This window comes from Myotis nattereri (genome assembly GCF_964212035.1).
Source record: "Myotis nattereri genome assembly, chromosome: 20".
Lineage (NCBI taxonomy): Eukaryota > Metazoa > Chordata > Mammalia > Chiroptera > Vespertilionidae > Myotis > Myotis nattereri.
Window position 1 is genome coordinate 4773309 of NC_138096.1, and position 17709 is coordinate 4791017.

The following is a 17709-nucleotide window of genomic DNA, read 5'->3' on the forward strand; positions in this document are numbered from 1 at the left end:
TCCATGCTGTCTCAAAGGGTAAGAGATTCTTCTTTTTTTACGGCTGCCTAGTACTCCATGGTGTAAATGTCCCACAGCTTTTCTATCCACTCCTCTCCTGAGGGGCACTCGGGCTGTTTCCAGATCTTAGCTACTGTAACTGTGCTGCTGTGAACATACATTCATTCTATTCTCATGTGCTGAAAGCAGACATAGATTATTTTAAAACCCTTAAGAGATTCCTTTTAAATGTAAGTTGCCCATCGTCTTTGTAGAATAGATTGGTGGTTGAGGATAGGTTTAAAGTATAAGCATCTTTTCTTAAAAATATAGTTTTAGTGATTTCAGAGAGGAAGGGAGAGGGGGAGAGAGATAGACACATCAGTGATGAGAGAGAATCATGGATTGGCTGCCTCCTGCACGCCCCCTGCGAGGGATCCAGCCGAAACCGGGCGTGTGCCCTCATCCGGGATTAGAACCGTGACCCCCAGGTTCATTTACGCTCAACCACTGAGCCAGGCCGGGCGGGGCCTGTGAGGGTTTTAAGGGTGATGGCTCCGCTGCTCCGGACCTGGGCGCACCTGGGCGCGCGCGGGCAGGAGGGATGGCGGGGCTGGGGCGCACGGGCACCCCGACCGTTCCCGCGCCCCGCCGGCCCGGTGCTGCAGGAGGGACCCAGGACCCGGGGCTCAGGGGCTCCCCTAGTTGCCGGAGCAGGAAGTGAGCGCGAGGAGGAGCCGGGAGGAGGAGAGAAGGAGGAGGAGAGGGCGAGGAGGAGGAGGAGGAGGAGGAGCGGGAGCCGGGCTGGAGGAGGGGCGCAGGCCGGCGTGTGTTCCGCGCGTCCCCACCGCAGGCTCCCCGTCCCCGCCGTGCGCTCCCTCCGGTCCGGAGGCTGCGGGCCCCGCTCGGGAGCCGTCTCCCCACCCGCCCGCCCGCCCCATGGCTTCGCCGGAGGACCCTCTGCGCGCAGGTAAAGCGGTGCCGCGCCGCGCGTTCACCTGGGGGTGGGGGCCCGAGTGTCGCGGGACCCCCCCAGGGGCGCCCGGTCCGAGTCCCGAGTCCTCGGGGGGCCGACCGGGGACCTGGGCACGAGGTCCTCCGCCCCCCTCCCCTGCCCCCATCTCTCACGCGTGCCCCGGACGCGCCTTCCGCCCCCTCCGCCCCCCACCTCCCCAGCGCTTTTGTTTGCGCTCCTGCGCCAGGTTGGGACAAGTCCTCCCACCTCTGGTGGAGAAGAAGGTGGATTCCCCTGCGCCTCGGCCTCTCCCTTCCTCCCTCGCTCAGGCCTCCTCGCTTCTCCCCTTCTCACTTCACTTGTGCTGAATGGTTTTGTTCTAAATATGGGCCCTCGAGCTATTGCACCTACACCAGCATCTCCAAACCCAGAGCCTGATCCCCCTGGGGGGACCCCACCTCGGTCTCTGATTAGGTGGGCCTCTGGTCCTGTCCTTGCTTTAAAATACTGTGTTTAGCCCTGGCCGGTTTGGCTCAGTGGATAGAGCGTTGGCTTGCGGACTGAAGGGTCCCGGGTTCGATTCTGGTCAAGGGTATGTGCAGGAGGCAAACCAATTGATGTGACATCTCTCACTTTCCTCCCTCTCTCTTCCACTCTCGCTAAAACTCAATGGGGGAAAAATATATCCTGTGGTGAGGATTAAAAAGTGTGTGCCTACTAGTAAGGCCAGAATCTGGATGGTTCTCCAATCTCACTTCGATTTTAAACTCACCTCTCAGGAGTTCTCTGCCCTCACACTCACCTAAGGTGGGCCCATTCTGCAGGGAATGTTTGTTAAACACATGAATGAATGAATGAATGAATGAATGAATGAATGAATGAATGAGGCGTGAAGGCTGTTCTAGTTTTGTGGAGGTTAAAGAGGCTGGGGGGAGACCAGATACCCCGGTACAGAACTGCCTGTAACTGGGCGGGTAGGCATTTTCTATTTGGTTCCTTGGGCTTAGGCAGGGCAGAGCTTGAATGTTCCATCCGTCATTTGGGGTGTGGGCCCGGCTGGCGTGGCGCAGTGGTTGAGTGTTGTTGACCTATGAACCAGGAGGTCACGGTTCGATGCCCTTGCCCGGGTTGTGGGCTCGATCCCCGGTAGGGGGTGTGCAGGAGGCAGCCGATCCGTGATTCTCTCTCATCACTGATGTTTTTTGTCTCTCTCCCCCTCTCTCTGAAATCAGTAACAAGAATATATTTTAAAAAGTTGGGGGCTGGAGCAGTTAGGAGGAGAGTTTCTGGAGCTGGGTGAGGTGACATGGGCCTGCTGATTTGCTGGGTTTGGGGCATTTCCTGGACATTTTGAAGAAAGATCTAAACTCTTCTTCAAGTAGCCATTTTATCGATGGGAGGTGGAAAAGAAACCCACTGTCTGGACAGCCATTGTGTGGGAAAACAGAAGGGACCTAAAGTGGGAAACCCACCCACTCCCCATCCCCACCCCTACCTCCACCCCCACCCCTGCCTCCCCTCTGAGAAACTCATTGACAAGGTGCAGGAGAGCTAAGGCCAGACTTGACTAACACTGGTCTCGGGACTTTTTTTTTAAATAATATATTTTTATTGATTTCAGAGAGGAAGGGAGAGGGAGAGGGAGATAGAAACATCAATGATGAGAAAGAATCATGGATCGGCTGCCTCCTGCACGCCCCCGACTGGGGATGGAGCCTGAAACCCGGGCATGTGCCCTGGACTGGGAATTGAACTGTGACCTTCTGTTTCATCGGTCGACCTTCAACCACAGAGCCACACCGGCCAGTGGGACTTTTTTAATTCTGAGGGGAATTTTTTAACCTTCTTTCATTTTTAAGATCTTGATAGGGACCCACTGAATGGGAATAAATGTAAACTCTGCGGGGTGCCTCTCCCTCCGGGTCAGCAGGTCAGCGGCACCACGCAATGTATACACATTTAGCCTCAGTGCGTCAGCGGTGGGATGCGGCCGCCGCAGAGAAATCTCGATTCTGTGACGGTCTCTGAGTCGCCTGGGCCAGCCAGAGGGGGTTGGGGGCTCCCAGCTTGGAGCGAAGGGGCTTGGAAATCCCAGCGCAGGTGGGTGGTGGCTGACGGAGGGCCTGACCGCAGATAGCCGGGTGTCTGTGGAAGGAATGTCTCCTTGACCTTTGGAAGCAGCACCTGGGGGTGTGAAGCCTTTGCCTCCTAAGGTAGCGCTGTCCTTGTCACTTGCTGTTCGGGCATCTGAAAGGTGTCCTCATGCGCATGCCCCCTCTGGGATGTATCCACATGAGGAGGGTTCCTCCGCTTAAAAAAGACTGAAAAATGACTTCCCCCTGGCATCTCATCTACCGTAGCTTCTGTGAGCTCCTGGGCACACCCACCCACCCACCCACCCACCCACCTCTTCCACTTTTGTGGAGATGCCAAGCGTGGTGCTGTCCCTGGAACTTGGTAAATGGCCTCTCCCCTTCCCCACCCCTCCCTGGGTTTCCGTCCTCTCTCGGCTCATTTCCCAACTCATCTCCCAGATGGTGTTTCACACCCCCGTGTGCCTTCCACCAACCCATTCACCAAACGGTGGCCAGAGCGACCTTTTCTTTAAAACAATTTTTTTAAATTGATTTCAGAGAGGAAGGGAAAGGGAAAGAGAGAGAGAGAGAAACATCAATGATGAGAGAATCATTGATCGGCTGCCTCCTGCACGCCCCCTACTGGGGATTGATAGCAAAACCCAGGCATGTGCCCTGACTGGGAATCCTGGTTCCTAGGTCAGCGCTCAACCCCTGAGCCACGCCGGCCGGGCATGCCCTGTCATTCTCTATAGAAAGCACGAAAGGCCCCCGCCCTTTGGATTCGAGATACTGGGAATTTGGGAAATGAACTCGCTTCCGTCTTTGTTTTCTCTGAAAGGACACCATTCGAGCAGATCCTTCAACGTCCTTGAAGACATTGTCTAGGAACTGTTGACCTTGATCTAATGTGACTAACGGAGGCCGATGTCCGAACGGGACAGGGTGGCGGCTGCTGGGTAGCTCGCCGGCGTCTGCGATGGGCGATGCGTGCTCATTCCTCGTGGAGAGGCAGCTGGGTGCCCTGCCCAGGCTCCTGCGGATTCTGCGTTCACAGATGATGAGATTTGGGTCTTAGAGAGGATGATGATGAGAGGGTGGATTTAGGGTTGATGCTGGGCCCAGCCTGCGTGGCTTGGTGGCTGAGCGTCGACCTATGAACCAGGAGGTCACAGTTGGATTCCCGGTCAAGGGCACATGCCCGAGTTGCAGGCTCCAACCCCAGTGTGGGGCGTGCAGGAGGCAGCCGATCCAGGATTCTCTCTCATCGTGGATGTTTCTATCTCTCTCCCTCTCCCTTCCTCTCTGAAATCAATGAAGGTATAATTTAAAAAGTAAATTAATTTTTAAAATAAAATTAATAAAAGAACATATCCTTGGGTGAGGATTAAAAAATAGAGAAAAAGATTCTGTGAGGTATTTTTGTTAACCTTCACCTGAGGGTATTTTTCCGTTGACTTTTAGAGGGAGTGGAAGGGAGGGGGAGAGACACAGAGAGAGAAACATCGATGTGAGAGAGACACATCGGTACCCCAACCGGGCCGGGGATCCAGCCTGCACCCGAGGTACGTGCCCTTGACCGGAATTGAACTTGGGGCCCTTCAGTCCTCGGGCCAGCGCTCCGTCCGCTGAGCCAAACGGCTATGGCCCGGTGAGGACTTTAGTAATTCACACGAACCACATTCAGATGCTTAATATTTTAAAATATATATTTTATTGATTTTTTTTTACAGAGAGGAAGGGAGAGGGATAGTTAGAAACATCGATGGGAGAGAAACATCAATCAGCTGCCTCCTGCACACACCCCAACTGGGGATGTGCCCGCAACCAAGGTACATGCCCTTGACCAGAATCGAACCTGGGACCCTTCAGTCCGCAGGCCGACGCTCCATCCACTGAGCCAAACCGGTCAGGGCAAGATGCTTAATATTTTAAAGTGATAAAAACGGATCGCAGAGGAGCAGGAAACGGGAGGAAGCAGGAGCCGAATTCAGTAACTCCTGCTGCAGGTTCTAGTCGGATCCAGCAGGAGAGCCACCCAGGCCACGCCTGCGTGGTTTGTGGTTATTCGTGACTCTGAGTATTTGTAGATACGTATCAATAACTCGTTCCAAAATATTTAAAAAGATAAAGTCTGTCTTCATCTCCTTCTGGTGCAGCCTGAAGCCATCCCTTCTTGTTTTGTCTCCGCTGACGACTGGAAGTTTTTTTCTCGGCGCGACCACGGCAGCGTGTGTGCTGCGTGAAGACAGTTATTGGAGGACACGTGTGCGTTTCCACTGATGAGCGTTCTCCCTGCTTGTGTTTTCCTGCAGGTCACATGGCCGAGGAGCCCGTGGAAGACACGGACCCCAGCACTCTGTCCTTCCACGTGGTAGGTCACCCGTTTCCCACGGCGGAGCTGATTCTCGCCTCCCCTTTCCCCATCGCTACGTCTTTTTTTAGAAAAGGTGGAAATTTATTGAAGAACAAGTACAGATTCCCACGCGGGGAGGGGGAAAAAATTTCACCGCATAGACTCCCATGTGGGGAGGGTGAGAGAGTCCCCTCTTTCCATTTTTTAAAAAAATATATATTTTTATTGATTTCAGAGAGGAAGAGAGAGGGAGGGAGAGAGAGAGAAACATCATCGATGAGAGAGAATCATGGATCGGCCGCCTCCTGCACGCCCCCTACTGGGGATCGAGCCCACAACCCGGGCATGTGCCCTTGACCAGAATCGAACCTGGGACCCTTCGGTCCCCAGCCCGATGCTCTACCCACTGAGCAACCTGGCCTGGGCGTCCCCTCTTTACTTTTCTGATTACTCGGCATTGACATGAAGATTAGAAACCCCAAGATGAGGTTTTCCCGTGATAGCTTCTTTTTTTAAAAAAAGTACTTTATGAGGTGACTTACTTTATTCTATTTTTTTAAAATATATTTTTATTGATTTCAAAGAGGAAGGGAGAGGGAGAGAAACATCACTGATGAGAGAGAATCCTGGATCGGCTGCCTCCTGCACGCCCCCTACTGGGGATCGAGCCTGCAACCCGGGCCTGTGCCCTTGACCAGGATGGAACCGGGACCCTTCTGTCTGCAGGCCGACGCTCTATCCACTGAGCCACACCAGCTCAGGCTAAAGGCTCCTCTTTTTAAATTGCAGGAAATACGGAGGGAGAATGGCACTACAGACAGGAGAGGGAGTGTGTGTCGTGGTCAGAAATGAGGGAACTAGGAAGGCTGATTCTGTCTCAACACTAGCTTCATGTCAACCTTGCTTTGGTTTCTCTAAGTCAAGAATACAGCCCGGCCGGCGGGGCTCAATGTCTGAGCGTCGACCTGTTAACCAGGAGGACACGATTCGATTCCCAGTCAGGGCACATGCCGGGTTGCGGGCTCCATCCCCAGTGTGGGGCGTGCAGGAAGCAGCCGATCCATGATTCTCTCTCATCATTGATGATTCTCTCTCTCTCTCTCTCTCTCTCTCTCTCTCTCCCTTCCTCTCTGAAATCAATAATATATATATATATATATATATATATATATATATACACATACATATATACATATATCTATCTATATCTATATCTATATCTATCTATCTATCTATCTATCTATCTATCTATCTATCTATTACAACCAGGCTATGGGTCAGCCCTAATGAGAAGTCCAAGGCTAAACACGTGCAAGGTTTTAAATTAAAATCCTGACTTTCGCAAGACAAAGCTTTCTTTTCACTGTGATTGTGTATAGAAGTGACTGTGATGTTTAAAAATAACTCTCTTGTGTTGGTTTCTGCAGTCAGACAAATATCCTATTCAAGATACGGGACTCCCTAAAGGTAGGTACAGTTACTGCCGCTACTTGAACTTGCGATTGTTGACTATCTTGAATGAAGCGCTTGGTCCAAGCAATTTTTCATTATTTAAAATTGTGAAACAGAAACATACCAGTCATTGAGTTCATGGCTTCTTTGATGATTATTTCAGGCATGAATTTTCTTTGTTGTTGTTTTTTTAAAACACGTTTTTAAAGATTTTAGCGAGAGAGGAAGAGAGAGAGAGAGAAACATCAATGATGAGAGAGAATCATGGATCGGCTGCCTCCTGCACGCCCCACACTGGGGATCGAGCCCCCAACCCGGGCATGTGCCCTTGACCAGGAATCAAACTGTGACTTCTTGGTTCATGGGTCAATGCTCAGCCCTGGCCCCCTCTGTGGTCTGCACCCCCAAGCATCTATCTGCCTATGGGCGAGAAGCGACAGGGGCCTGACGAGCACCCCTCTGGTAACCGAACCTGCTTTCCTGTGGTTTGGGTGTAAGTCACCACATACCCTCCCCACCCACCCACCCTCCAGGCTCAGCCGGGGCCGAAGCCGTCCAGCCTCCTGCTGGCCACAACTGATTCCGCAAAGGGACTCGGCCAACGCTCCTCCCCACCTCTCTGGGGTGGCTGGGCTCAGGCCTGAATTTTCTTTTTTCTTTTTCTTTTTTTAATATGTTTTATTGATTTTTACAGAGGAAGGGAAAGAGATAGAGAGTTAGAAACATCAATGAGAGAGAAACATCGATCTGCCGCCTCCTGCACACTCCCTACTGGGAATGTGCCCGCAACCAAGGTACATGCCCTTGACTGGAATCGAACCTGGGACCCTTGAGTCCGCAGGCCGACGCTCTATCCATTGAGCCAAACCGGTTAGGGCAGGCCTGAATTTTCTTATTAAAATCTATACACTCTAACATTATAGGTCAACTTCCTACGGTATTTTTAACATGCACAAAATGAAGAGGCCGGGACTCTGGGTTGCAAGTGACAGACATCTCACTCGAGTTCATTAAAAAAGTGGGGAGAGATTGATTGGCTTAAGGGCTTGGGGTGCCACTAGCTCCCAGCATTGGCCGGAGGCTCTGGCTGCCTCTCTCTCTCCCTTCCTCATCTCTGTCTTCTGTTCCTGGCAGGCTTTCCCCACGTGGTGGGAGAGCTGGTCCCTGACACCCCCCTAGCTTCCCCCTGGTGCTGCTGACGGGGGTGGAGAGAGAGGGGCCTCCCCCCAGCGCCCACAGCCCATTCCAGGGACATTGGACAAGAGCAGTGTGGCCGTGTGGCTTCGTGGAACCAGTTGTGGTCAGCAGGAGGCTGGAGGGCTCTGGCCGGGCTGCGCCTGGAGGGAGGGAGGGAGGGCGGGAGGGCGGGTGGGGAGGGTATACAATGTTTTCCACCCAAACCACAGGAAAGCCGGTTTGGTTACCAACGGAGGGGTGCTTGTCAGGCCCCCAAACAAAACAGCTCTCTCCTCGCCTGTGGGCAGATGTTTGGGGGGTGCGGACCACAGAGGTGGCCAGGCCTCTGCTTGTCCCAGTCTCCCCTGTGGGGCGGCCTGCAGCGCTGCACCCTTCCCCGAGGCCGAGCTGCCAGTGGTCACACACGGAAGCGTGCACCTGGGCTCGGCTGACACCCCAGAGAGGCGGGGGGCGGGGGGGGGGGCACAATCAGATCTGACCAACTTCAGGGCCGCCCTCCTGCCCCCGCTTCCTGGGGAAGGGAGGGCTTCCCGGCACACGTGGTGGGGTTCCCAGCAGTGCCTGCAGCCGCAGCCGGGGTCACGGATGGTGGGCAGGAGCTCCTGCCGGGCCCCCTGTGGCTCTGTCACGTCTCCCCCCCACCCCCCTTCCAGTCCCAGCTCACCAGACTCTTCCCTCTGCCCCTGAAATCACACATTGTATTCTGTGTGCCTGCTGTGAGCGTCCAGGGAATGGCAGGGGTGGAGGGAGGACCAGGTGTGAGCCCAGCCCTGGCTCTGAGGGATGCTCTGGTGGGCACACCCCCTCCCCTTCCAGGGGTGACTGAGTGTTTGAACCCCCCGTGTGGGGTTCTCTGGCTCACGGGCAGGGGCCAGCCTGGCAGCCAGGCACAGGCAGGGCGCAGTCCTGGGTGGCACCAAGACTGGGAATAATCAGATCCGAAGACGTTAGGGTGCGATGAAGAGTCCTTGGGGGAATTTATTTTTCATTTTATTTTATGTTATTTTATTTATATATTTTTATTGATTTCCGAGAGGAAGGGAGAGGGAAAGAGACATAGAAACATCAGTGAGAGAGAACCATGGATCGGCTGCCTCCTGCAGGTCCCCCACTGGGGGATGGAGCCCCCAACCCGGGCATGTGCCCTGACGGGGAATCAAACCGTGACCTCCTGGTTCCTAGGTCGACGCTCAACCACTGAGCCACGCCGGCTGGGCCATTTTATTCTTTACTTTTTACTGTTGATAGTATTATAGATGTCTCCCATTTTCCCTCCATCCTCCCCTCCTCCCAGCCACTACCCACCCCCCAGGTCTTCACCAATTGCCCGTGTCCATGGGCTGTGTGTATAAGCAGATAAGTTCTTTGGTTCCTCTCTCCTCGTCCCCCCACCCCCACATGGAGGCATGTCAGTCTGTTCCATGCCTCCATGCTTAGGGTCTTATTTTGCTGGTCAATTCATTTTGTTCATCAGAGGCCACAAATACGTGAGATCAGGGGATATTTGTCTTTCTTGCTTTGGCTTCTGTCACTTAGCAGACTATTTCCCAGGTCCCTTCATGCTGTCCCAACGGGTAAGAAATCCCTCTTTTTTTACAGCTGCGTAGCATTCCGTGGTGTAAATGTCCCACGGCTTTTTTATCCACTCCCCTGCTGATGGGCACTGCTTCCAAGTCTTAGCTATTGATTCGTAACCAGGGAGTTTATTTAAAATTCAGATCGGACCCCGCTACCCAGAAATCATGACAGGTGGGCGGGTCTGGGTTCAGGCCAGGGAGCCTGTATGCTCACACTTACCTAAGGGGCCGGGCCCAGACCTCACTTTGAGAACCAGACTGAGAAGCTGTAGGACTTGGTGTGCCCGCCGGCCAGGCCTGTCGGAGGGAGAGCGGAACGCAGCCACGCCAGCCTGCGTGGACTCAGCGGTGACTTCGGGCCTTGGGGCCTCAGTTTCCCTGGAGGGCAGGGAGGACATGTTAGCATCCACCTCCTAGGATGCGTGTGTGTGAGAGAGAAGTTCATGGATCGAGTCTGGATGGTGCCTGGCACCCGCAAGCATCAGACGGACGGATGGAGGGAATCTGGCAAAAGATTTGTGCAGCCCGGCTGGTGTGGCTCAGTGGTTGAGCATCGACCTGTGAACCAGGAGGTCAGGGTTCGATTCCTGGTCAGGGCACATGCCCGGGTTGCGGGCTCGATCCCCAGTAGGGGGCGTGCAGGAGGCAGCCGGTCCATGATTCTCTCTCATCATTGATGTTTCTATCTCTCCCTCTCCCTTCCTCTCTGGAATTAATAAAAATATATATATTTTTAAAAAGAATTGTGCAAATCAGTGTCGGGGACTGTCGAGAGCGCTCACAGCCCAGCGGCAGAGAGTGGGGCTGTTTTAGAGAAAGACGAGCCGCAGCAGCTCCGGGAACGCACCATCAGGGTCCCCCCATCTTTCTGTAGATCTTTGATCGGCCTTGAAGAGATTTCCTGTTTTGAAAGAACAAGATTGTTGCTTGGCAACCTGATACTGCAGTGATTGTACCATTGGGTTTCTCCTAGAATTTGAGTTTTGCAAAACCTTAATTACAATGGTGATGAGTTGACAAATGAGGCGGCTGTGAAAACCATTCACTCGGTCTGCCTTCTGCCCTCATGCGTGGGGAATAGTAATATTAGCCACATCGTTTCTTATCTCCAAAGGCATACATCATCTCATACGTAATGAACCAGGCCCAGAAGTTTAAACACTTACTCCAACATGTGCATCCAATAAATAGAACAATTTAATGTCTGCTGGGTTTTTAAAAAATATTTTTTTATTGATTTCAGAGAGGAGTGGGAGAGAGAGAGAGAAACATCCACGATGAGAGAGAATCATGGATCGGCTGCCTCCTGCACGCCCCACACTGGGGACCAGGTCCACAACCCAGGCATGTGCCCCGACCGGAATCGAACCGTGACCATCTGGTTCACAGGTCGACGCTCAACCACTGAGCCACACTGGCCGGGCTGACTCCACATTTTCAGAGAAAAATGTCTTTGAGTCTCAGGTCTTTCCCCCTGCTGTGCTTTCTACTACTAAACTGTGTCTTTTTTTTTTTTTTCCTAGTTGAAGAGTGTGATCCAGTCCCTTCGAACGGCCCAGCAAATTCTGATGTGCACCGTCAGGTAAGGAGAATTCCAGTTATATTTTTTTACTCTCTGGTATGGATAACTAGAATTTTTAAGGAATTCCCTTCTAGCGCTTGAAAAATAAAGAAGCACGCCTGCCTTCCTGGTTCATAGGTCGATGCTCAATCACTGAGTCACGGTGGCTGGGCTGTGCATTTATCTTAGAGACAAGAAAAGGAAGAGAGAAAGAGAGAGAGAGAGAGAGAGAGAAACATTGACGTGAAAGAGAAACATCGATCGGTTGCCTCCTGTATACGCCCTGACCAGGGATCGAACCCGAAACCCAGGCATGTGCCCTGACTGGGAATCCACCCGCCACCTTTTCCGTGTCCACGCGCCGACCACATGTGAAGTTCCGTGTAGTGTGCCTAATAGAACATCAGTCTGCAGTACGTCACTCATGGAGCTGTCCTTGGCTAGCCAAGCCGCCTGAGTGACAGAGCACGCGGTTCGAGCCATCACCCAGCCCTCTTGGAAGTTGTTGGTGACGCTGCTTTCGCTCTGATCTGGGGGTCTTCCGTCACCCACTGGGAGTCTCTCATTATGTGTCCATTTGCCACCCAGCATTTCCCCGGGAGTGACGGTCCCCTGATTGGCGCTGACCCTGACCGGCTGTGAATTATTTTAGGGAACCTACTGTATCCATTCTCCCTTTCTAACATCTCTTCCTTTGTTGAGCAACGTTGCTTTGTGACACGGGTTAGATTCCCTTCAAGATACAAGAATGGCCCTGACCGGTTTGGCTCAGTGGATAGAGCGTCGGCCTGCGGACTGAAGGGTCCCAGGTTCAATTCCGGTCAAGGGCATGTACCTTGGTTGCGGGCACATTCCCAGTGGGGGTTGTGCAGGAGGCAGCTGATCGATGTTTCTCTCTCATCTGATGTTTCCAACTCTCTATCCCTCTCCCTTCCTCTCTGTAAAAAAATCAATAAAATATATTGAAAAAAAAAAAAACCATTCCAAAGATACAAGAATGCCACAGTGTCTACTTGCCTTCGAGGGATTTCCCCAAAACCATGTAGGATTAGGCACAGAATAGACCTTAGCACATTGTTCAGTGTTTGTTTTTTCCCCTTTAGTATTTGTGTTATAATTCTCTCTGTGTGCAGTCAAGGCTATCCTGAAAGATGAAGATATATTTATCCACTAAAATGAAAGGGGGGGAACCTATGTGAGTTTTTTTTTTCTGTCAGCCCTGTTTTAAAATGGAACGTCTTCTATTCCTGCAAAGAGGAGGCCTGTGCCCGCTCCTTCGGGCGGTTATTGCCGCGCCTCTCAGCTCAGGATTTGTTCCAACGGCCGGATAGCCAGGGAGATTCTTTGAAACCTACTTGGCAGCCAGAACAAAGGGAGCTCAGGAGGCGAGAAACGTTTAAAACAAAATGAAACAAACAAAAAAAAAACCCCACCATGTGGCTCGGAAAGTAAAAGCAAGCTGAAAACACGCTCTTTAGAATATTGGAATTCGCTCTTTTCCCGATTTCGGTAACTTAGAGGGTAAATCCTCCTCTCCGAAGGCTGGCTTGCGGCTGCCTTGTTGGAGGGATGCCAAGGGAGAACATTTTGGGGCCAAACGTGGAAGTCTGACATGTCAGGCAAGATGTCATAAAGAACCCTTCACTTTTAGTAATTTAAAGTCAGTACCCAGCCACCGGGGCCGGCCACCTCCCCTGGTTTATTTCCAGCTGGTATTTGCTGGGCGTGGGTGCCCTTAGACATTAAAAGAGCCAGAGGGGTTGCCCGGCCGGCGTGGCTCAGGGGTTGAGCGTCGACCTAGGAACCAGGAGGTCACGGTTCGAGTCCCGGTCAGGGCACAGGCCCGGGTTGCGGGCTCCATCCCCAGGGTGGGGCGTGCAGGAGGCAGCCGATCCGTGATTCTCTCTCATCATGGATGTTTCTCTCTCTCTCTCTCTCTCTCTCTCTCTCTCTCTCTCTCTCCCTCCCTCCCTTCCTCTCTGAAATCAATAAACATGTATTTAAAAAAAATAGGGACAGCAATTCATTTAACACACATGTTGAGTGTCCTTTGTGGGCCGAACAGTTCAGGGCACGGAGGCCCCAGCCAGGGAGCAATTAGACAAAAGGCCCCGCCAACCATTCGGGAGTTCACCTCGCTGAGTGAGACAGAGTTCCCAGCCACCCCCCCCCCCCCAAAAAAAATACCATTCGGAAGAGCCATCCCACCCGTCCCTGGGCTCTGAAATGTCACCAAATTGGAAATGTGATGGTATCTCCATTCCTTCCTGGGTGTGACGGTGGTGTTTTGGTTTCCAGGGAGAAGAGAATGGCTTTGCAGACAGTCCCGGAGACCCCCTCGCAGGTAAACGTGTTGAGGACTAACCCCCCCCACACACTAATATGTGAAATGTCAGCTGACGTGAACGCGCACGGACTCTTGTGAGTTAAGGTCCCTGTTAATGGATAGATCGACTTCAACCACGTTGCAGGCTGTCAGTTGTAAAAAATGTGGCCTGGGTCCAAGCGAAACGGAAGCCCTTCAGCGAGGTTGACTCTTCAGGGGACAGCAGGTGATGTCACTGAGAGCAGGCACCGGCGCCATCACCTGCCAGGCTGCCCGGTGCCGCCGCCAGCCCGCTGCTGTCTCCTTAAAAGGGTGTTTTAGAGAGAAAATGAAGTCAGCTGGTCTTTCCTGTTGGGGGAGCGCAAACGCCCACCCAAAGCCCGTGGGTGAGCTTCTGAGTCGGTGAAAAATCATTCTTCATTTTCCAGCTCCTACCATTTATTGACCTCTGACGAATACTGTGTGTGTGGGGGTGTGTGTGTGGGGGTGTGTGTGTGTGCACCCCAATGACTTATCAAAGCCATCACCTGGCCATTTACATTCATTTCCAACCACACTGGCAACCACACAGAAAGAAAGAGGTGAATTTAGACCCCGAATCCACGTCACTGCAGGCGTGTTTGACTCTCCTGGAGCAGGCTCCAGATCTAATCACCTGGCATAGAGTTCATGTCAGGCCCCCAAGATTTTGCTGTTTGCAAAGGTGCCACTCTGAAATGCTTACTGGTTAACTGTCTGAACAAACTTGAGGCCTCGTGACCCTGGGGGACATTCTTGGTAAGGATCTGAGAGCTCCCAGGGGTACCAAGCCCGTGGGAGTAGCGCTCAAAAAACGCAGCGTGCAAGATCGGACGGCACCTCCCCTGCAGGGAGCCCCATTAAGTCTCCCTCTGATCCCCTGCCAGCACCCCGCCCCCCCGGGAGCCGTTCTCTGGGCTCCGCTAATCAACCTTTGTGAATTCCGAATCCTGTCCCAGTTCACAGTGAACCGTTCACTGACTGGCCGTGGATGACCTGCCAGCCCCAACCTTCCCAGTGAGACGCCCACCCCTGGGCGGGACCTGCTTCTTACGGTGGTTTTAATGACCGACACACACCTTGTCAGAGAGCCTGCTTGATGCCTGAACTCTTCTCTAATTTTTTTTTTTAAATACATTTTTCTTGATTTCAGAGAGGAAGGGAGAGAAAGAGAGAGAGACACATCAATGATGCGAGAGAATCATGGGCCGGCTGCCTCCTGCACGCCCCACACTGGGGATCGAGCCCGCAACCCGGGCCTGTGCCCTGACCGGGAATCGAACCGTGACCTCCTGGTTCGTAGGTTGACGCTCAACCTCTGAGCCCCGCCGGACAGGCCCAGGCCCTTCCTTTCCATCTGAACTGTCCGTAGCGTCCTGTGTACACTCACATAGGACGGGCTCTTGATGGCCATGGACAGGCTGCTGTGCCGGAAGCAGTAAGATCTGGTCCACAAAGCCCGTTCCCCTTTCTTGCAGAATGAGAGCTCCTGGGGGCAGAGAGTCGTGGGCAGGTCTCCGGTCCAGCGGGTCAGACCGCGGGCCCGCGAGCAAACCAGCCCCGGCTTGCCCGCATCCCAACCCCGATCCTCTGCACGTTACCCATCAGCCTTGGCAGCTTTTCGTGCCAAGCACAGCCTGCCAGGGGGTGAAGGATTGCACAATTCTTTAAAGGCCTTTACACACACCCCGAAAACTGGAATATCCACTCCAGGCACAGGGTTGAAAACGAGCAGTAGCTGATAATGCCAGAAAGCTTATTTTTAAAAAATGTATGGCCACCTTATAATGTCTTTGTCTTTATCTGTGTTTTCTTCACCCACAGGGCTGCCTCTGAAGTGGTGCCAACATCCCAAGGGGTGTGCAGGGGGTGGACGAGCCAGGGCTGAGCTGAGCAGAGCCCAGCCCAGCCCAGAGGGTGGGCAGCGTCCCCACTGGGTGCCTACAACATGCCCGTGTTGTGGGCTCCATCCCCAGTAGGGGGCGTGCAGGAGGCAGCCAATCAATGATTCTCTCCCTCTCCCTTCCTCTCTGAAATCAATACAAATATAGAAAAGAAAAAAGGGCCTGGCTGGCATGGCTCAGTGGTTGGGCATCGACCTAGGAACCAGGAGGTCATGGTTCAGTTCCTGGTCAGGGCACATGTCCGGGTTGCGGGTTCAATCCCCAGTAGGGGGCGTGCAGGAGGCAGCTGATCCATGATTCTCTTTCATCACTGAAGTTTCTCTCTCCCCCTCTCCCTTCCTCTCTGAAATCAATGAAAATATATCTTAAAAAAAAAAAAAAAGGGAGCCCTCACCGGTTTGGCTCAGTGGATAGAGCGTCGGCCTGCGGACTGAAGGGTCCCAGGTTCGATTCCGGTCAAGGGCATGTACCTTGGCTGCGGGCACATCCCCAGTAGGGGGTGTGCGGGAGGCAGCTGATTGATGTTTCTCGCCCATCGATGTTTCTAACTCTCTATCCCTCTCCCTTCCTCTCTGTAAAAAAATCAATAAAATATATTTAAAATAAATAAATAATAAAAATAAAATAAAAAATTTTAAAAAAAAGGAAGGAAGGGCCTAGAGGCCCGAGGTGTCCCGGCCCCCGGCTGACCTGCGCTGTCCTGTTTGTCCCGCAGACGTAAGCAAGGTCGTCAGCCAGGCCGAGTCCTGCCGGGAGGACTGCACCTGCTCCGCCTGCTCGCTCCGGGCCCCCACCATCAGCGACCTGCTCAACGACCAGGACTTGCTGGACGTGATCAGGATCAAGCTGGACCCCTGGCACCCCACCATCAAGAACTGGAAGAATTTTGCCAGCAGGTGGGGCATGCGCCATGACGAGCTGAACTTCCTGGAGCAGCGGCCCCAGAGCCCCACCCTGGAGTTCCTGCTCCGCAACAGCCAGCGGCCGGTGGGCCAGCTCCTGGAGCTCTGCCGGCACTACCACCGCGCCGACGTGGAGCGCGTGCTGCGCAGGTGGGTGGACGAGGAGTGGCCCAAGAGGGCACGCGGAGACCACCCCAGGAACGTCTAGGGCACCGCTCCTCGCCTTGGCCAATTTGGACCTTGAAACAGCCCCAGACCAGGGAGCAATGTGAATCTGTTCCTTTTTATTTTTTTAAATAATATATTTTTATTGATTTCAGAGAGGAAAGGAGAGGGAGAGAAAAACATCCGTGATGAGAGAGGATCACGGATCGGCTGCCTCCTGCACGCCCCCTACTGGGGATGGAGCCCGCAACCCAGGCGTGTGCCCTGACCGGGAATCGAACCGTGACCTCCTGGTTCATAGGTGGACGCTCAACCACGGAGCCACGCCGGCCGGGCTGTGTTGCTCACTTTGGAGCCGTTCACTCATTTCTCGAGTCAGATTCCCTCTGTGTGCCCCCGGCCTTCTCTCTCCCAGCCTCGGGCCAACAGCTGCTTCCATTTTGCACCGACAGATGCAGAGTCAATGTGTGGGCTTGCCTTTCATAGTTAATCACACTTCGGTTTTCTACCCTTGTCACCGAAACGACACAATGACATGGGCCCAAAGAATTGATGAGGTCGTTCTCTTTGCTCTGTGGGGGTTTGAGCTCCCTCCAGCCTCCCCCCCCACCAACCCTGTGCACGCCCTATAAACGCAGGGAGGCAGGTCTCTCTCCCCTTGTGTTTAGAGAGCATGGAGGCGGAGATGCTAAGCCACAGGCTGGCTCTGCAGGAGCTCCAGGATGAGTGGGTGCCACACCTGGTGGTACCACTAGGGGGAGCCCCTAGAGGGACTCACCGCTAAATGAAGACAGCCTAGATGCCTCCCAGAAATCAACCCTATATTTGCATTAAGGGGCAGCCTGACAGGACTGCTTTTGGAAATGGAGAAGGGGGTGGCTTCCCACGGCTCCCTAAGCCGAGCCGTGTTCTTCTGTTGTCTGTGACACCCGGTGACCATTTCCTGGGAGGCCTCCTGGGTGACGCGTCTTCCGCCATCACAGGCAATGCTTTGAAACGACTGGATTTTGGTGAGACTCTGTGTTGATCTGTCTGAAGGGTGTACTTGTGAAGCCGCCTTCCTTTTGGTCTCCTGTTTCAACGCGCGTTTATATGTTTCTTAGAAATAAAGATTATTTTTACCTAGATTATAATGGGTGCTACAAAATTAAAGGTGGATGCCAACCACTATCTGTAATGGGTGCTTTTATGTGGATTCCAACATCGTCGTTGCTTCTGTGAGTCCGTCAGAAGGCTAGTGAG

General features: G+C 53.1%; 2 protein-coding genes across 2 annotated transcripts in view; both read left to right on the forward strand.

Moving 5' to 3' along the window:
* Positions 1–17709, forward strand: part of GPR137B (G protein-coupled receptor 137B) — a 499787-nt gene that overhangs the window by 52073 nt on the left and 430005 nt on the right. The gene's annotated exons all lie outside the window — the stretch shown is intronic.
* Positions 740–17634, forward strand: EDARADD (EDAR associated via death domain). The gene is made up of 6 exons (XM_081114592.1): positions 740–949; positions 5325–5383; positions 6793–6832; positions 11115–11173; positions 13451–13496; positions 16116–17634. The coding sequence occupies exons 1-6, from the start codon at positions 919–921 to the stop codon at positions 16508–16510; spliced, it is 630 nt and encodes a 209-aa protein (XP_080970718.1). The 5' UTR covers positions 740–918; the 3' UTR covers positions 16511–17634.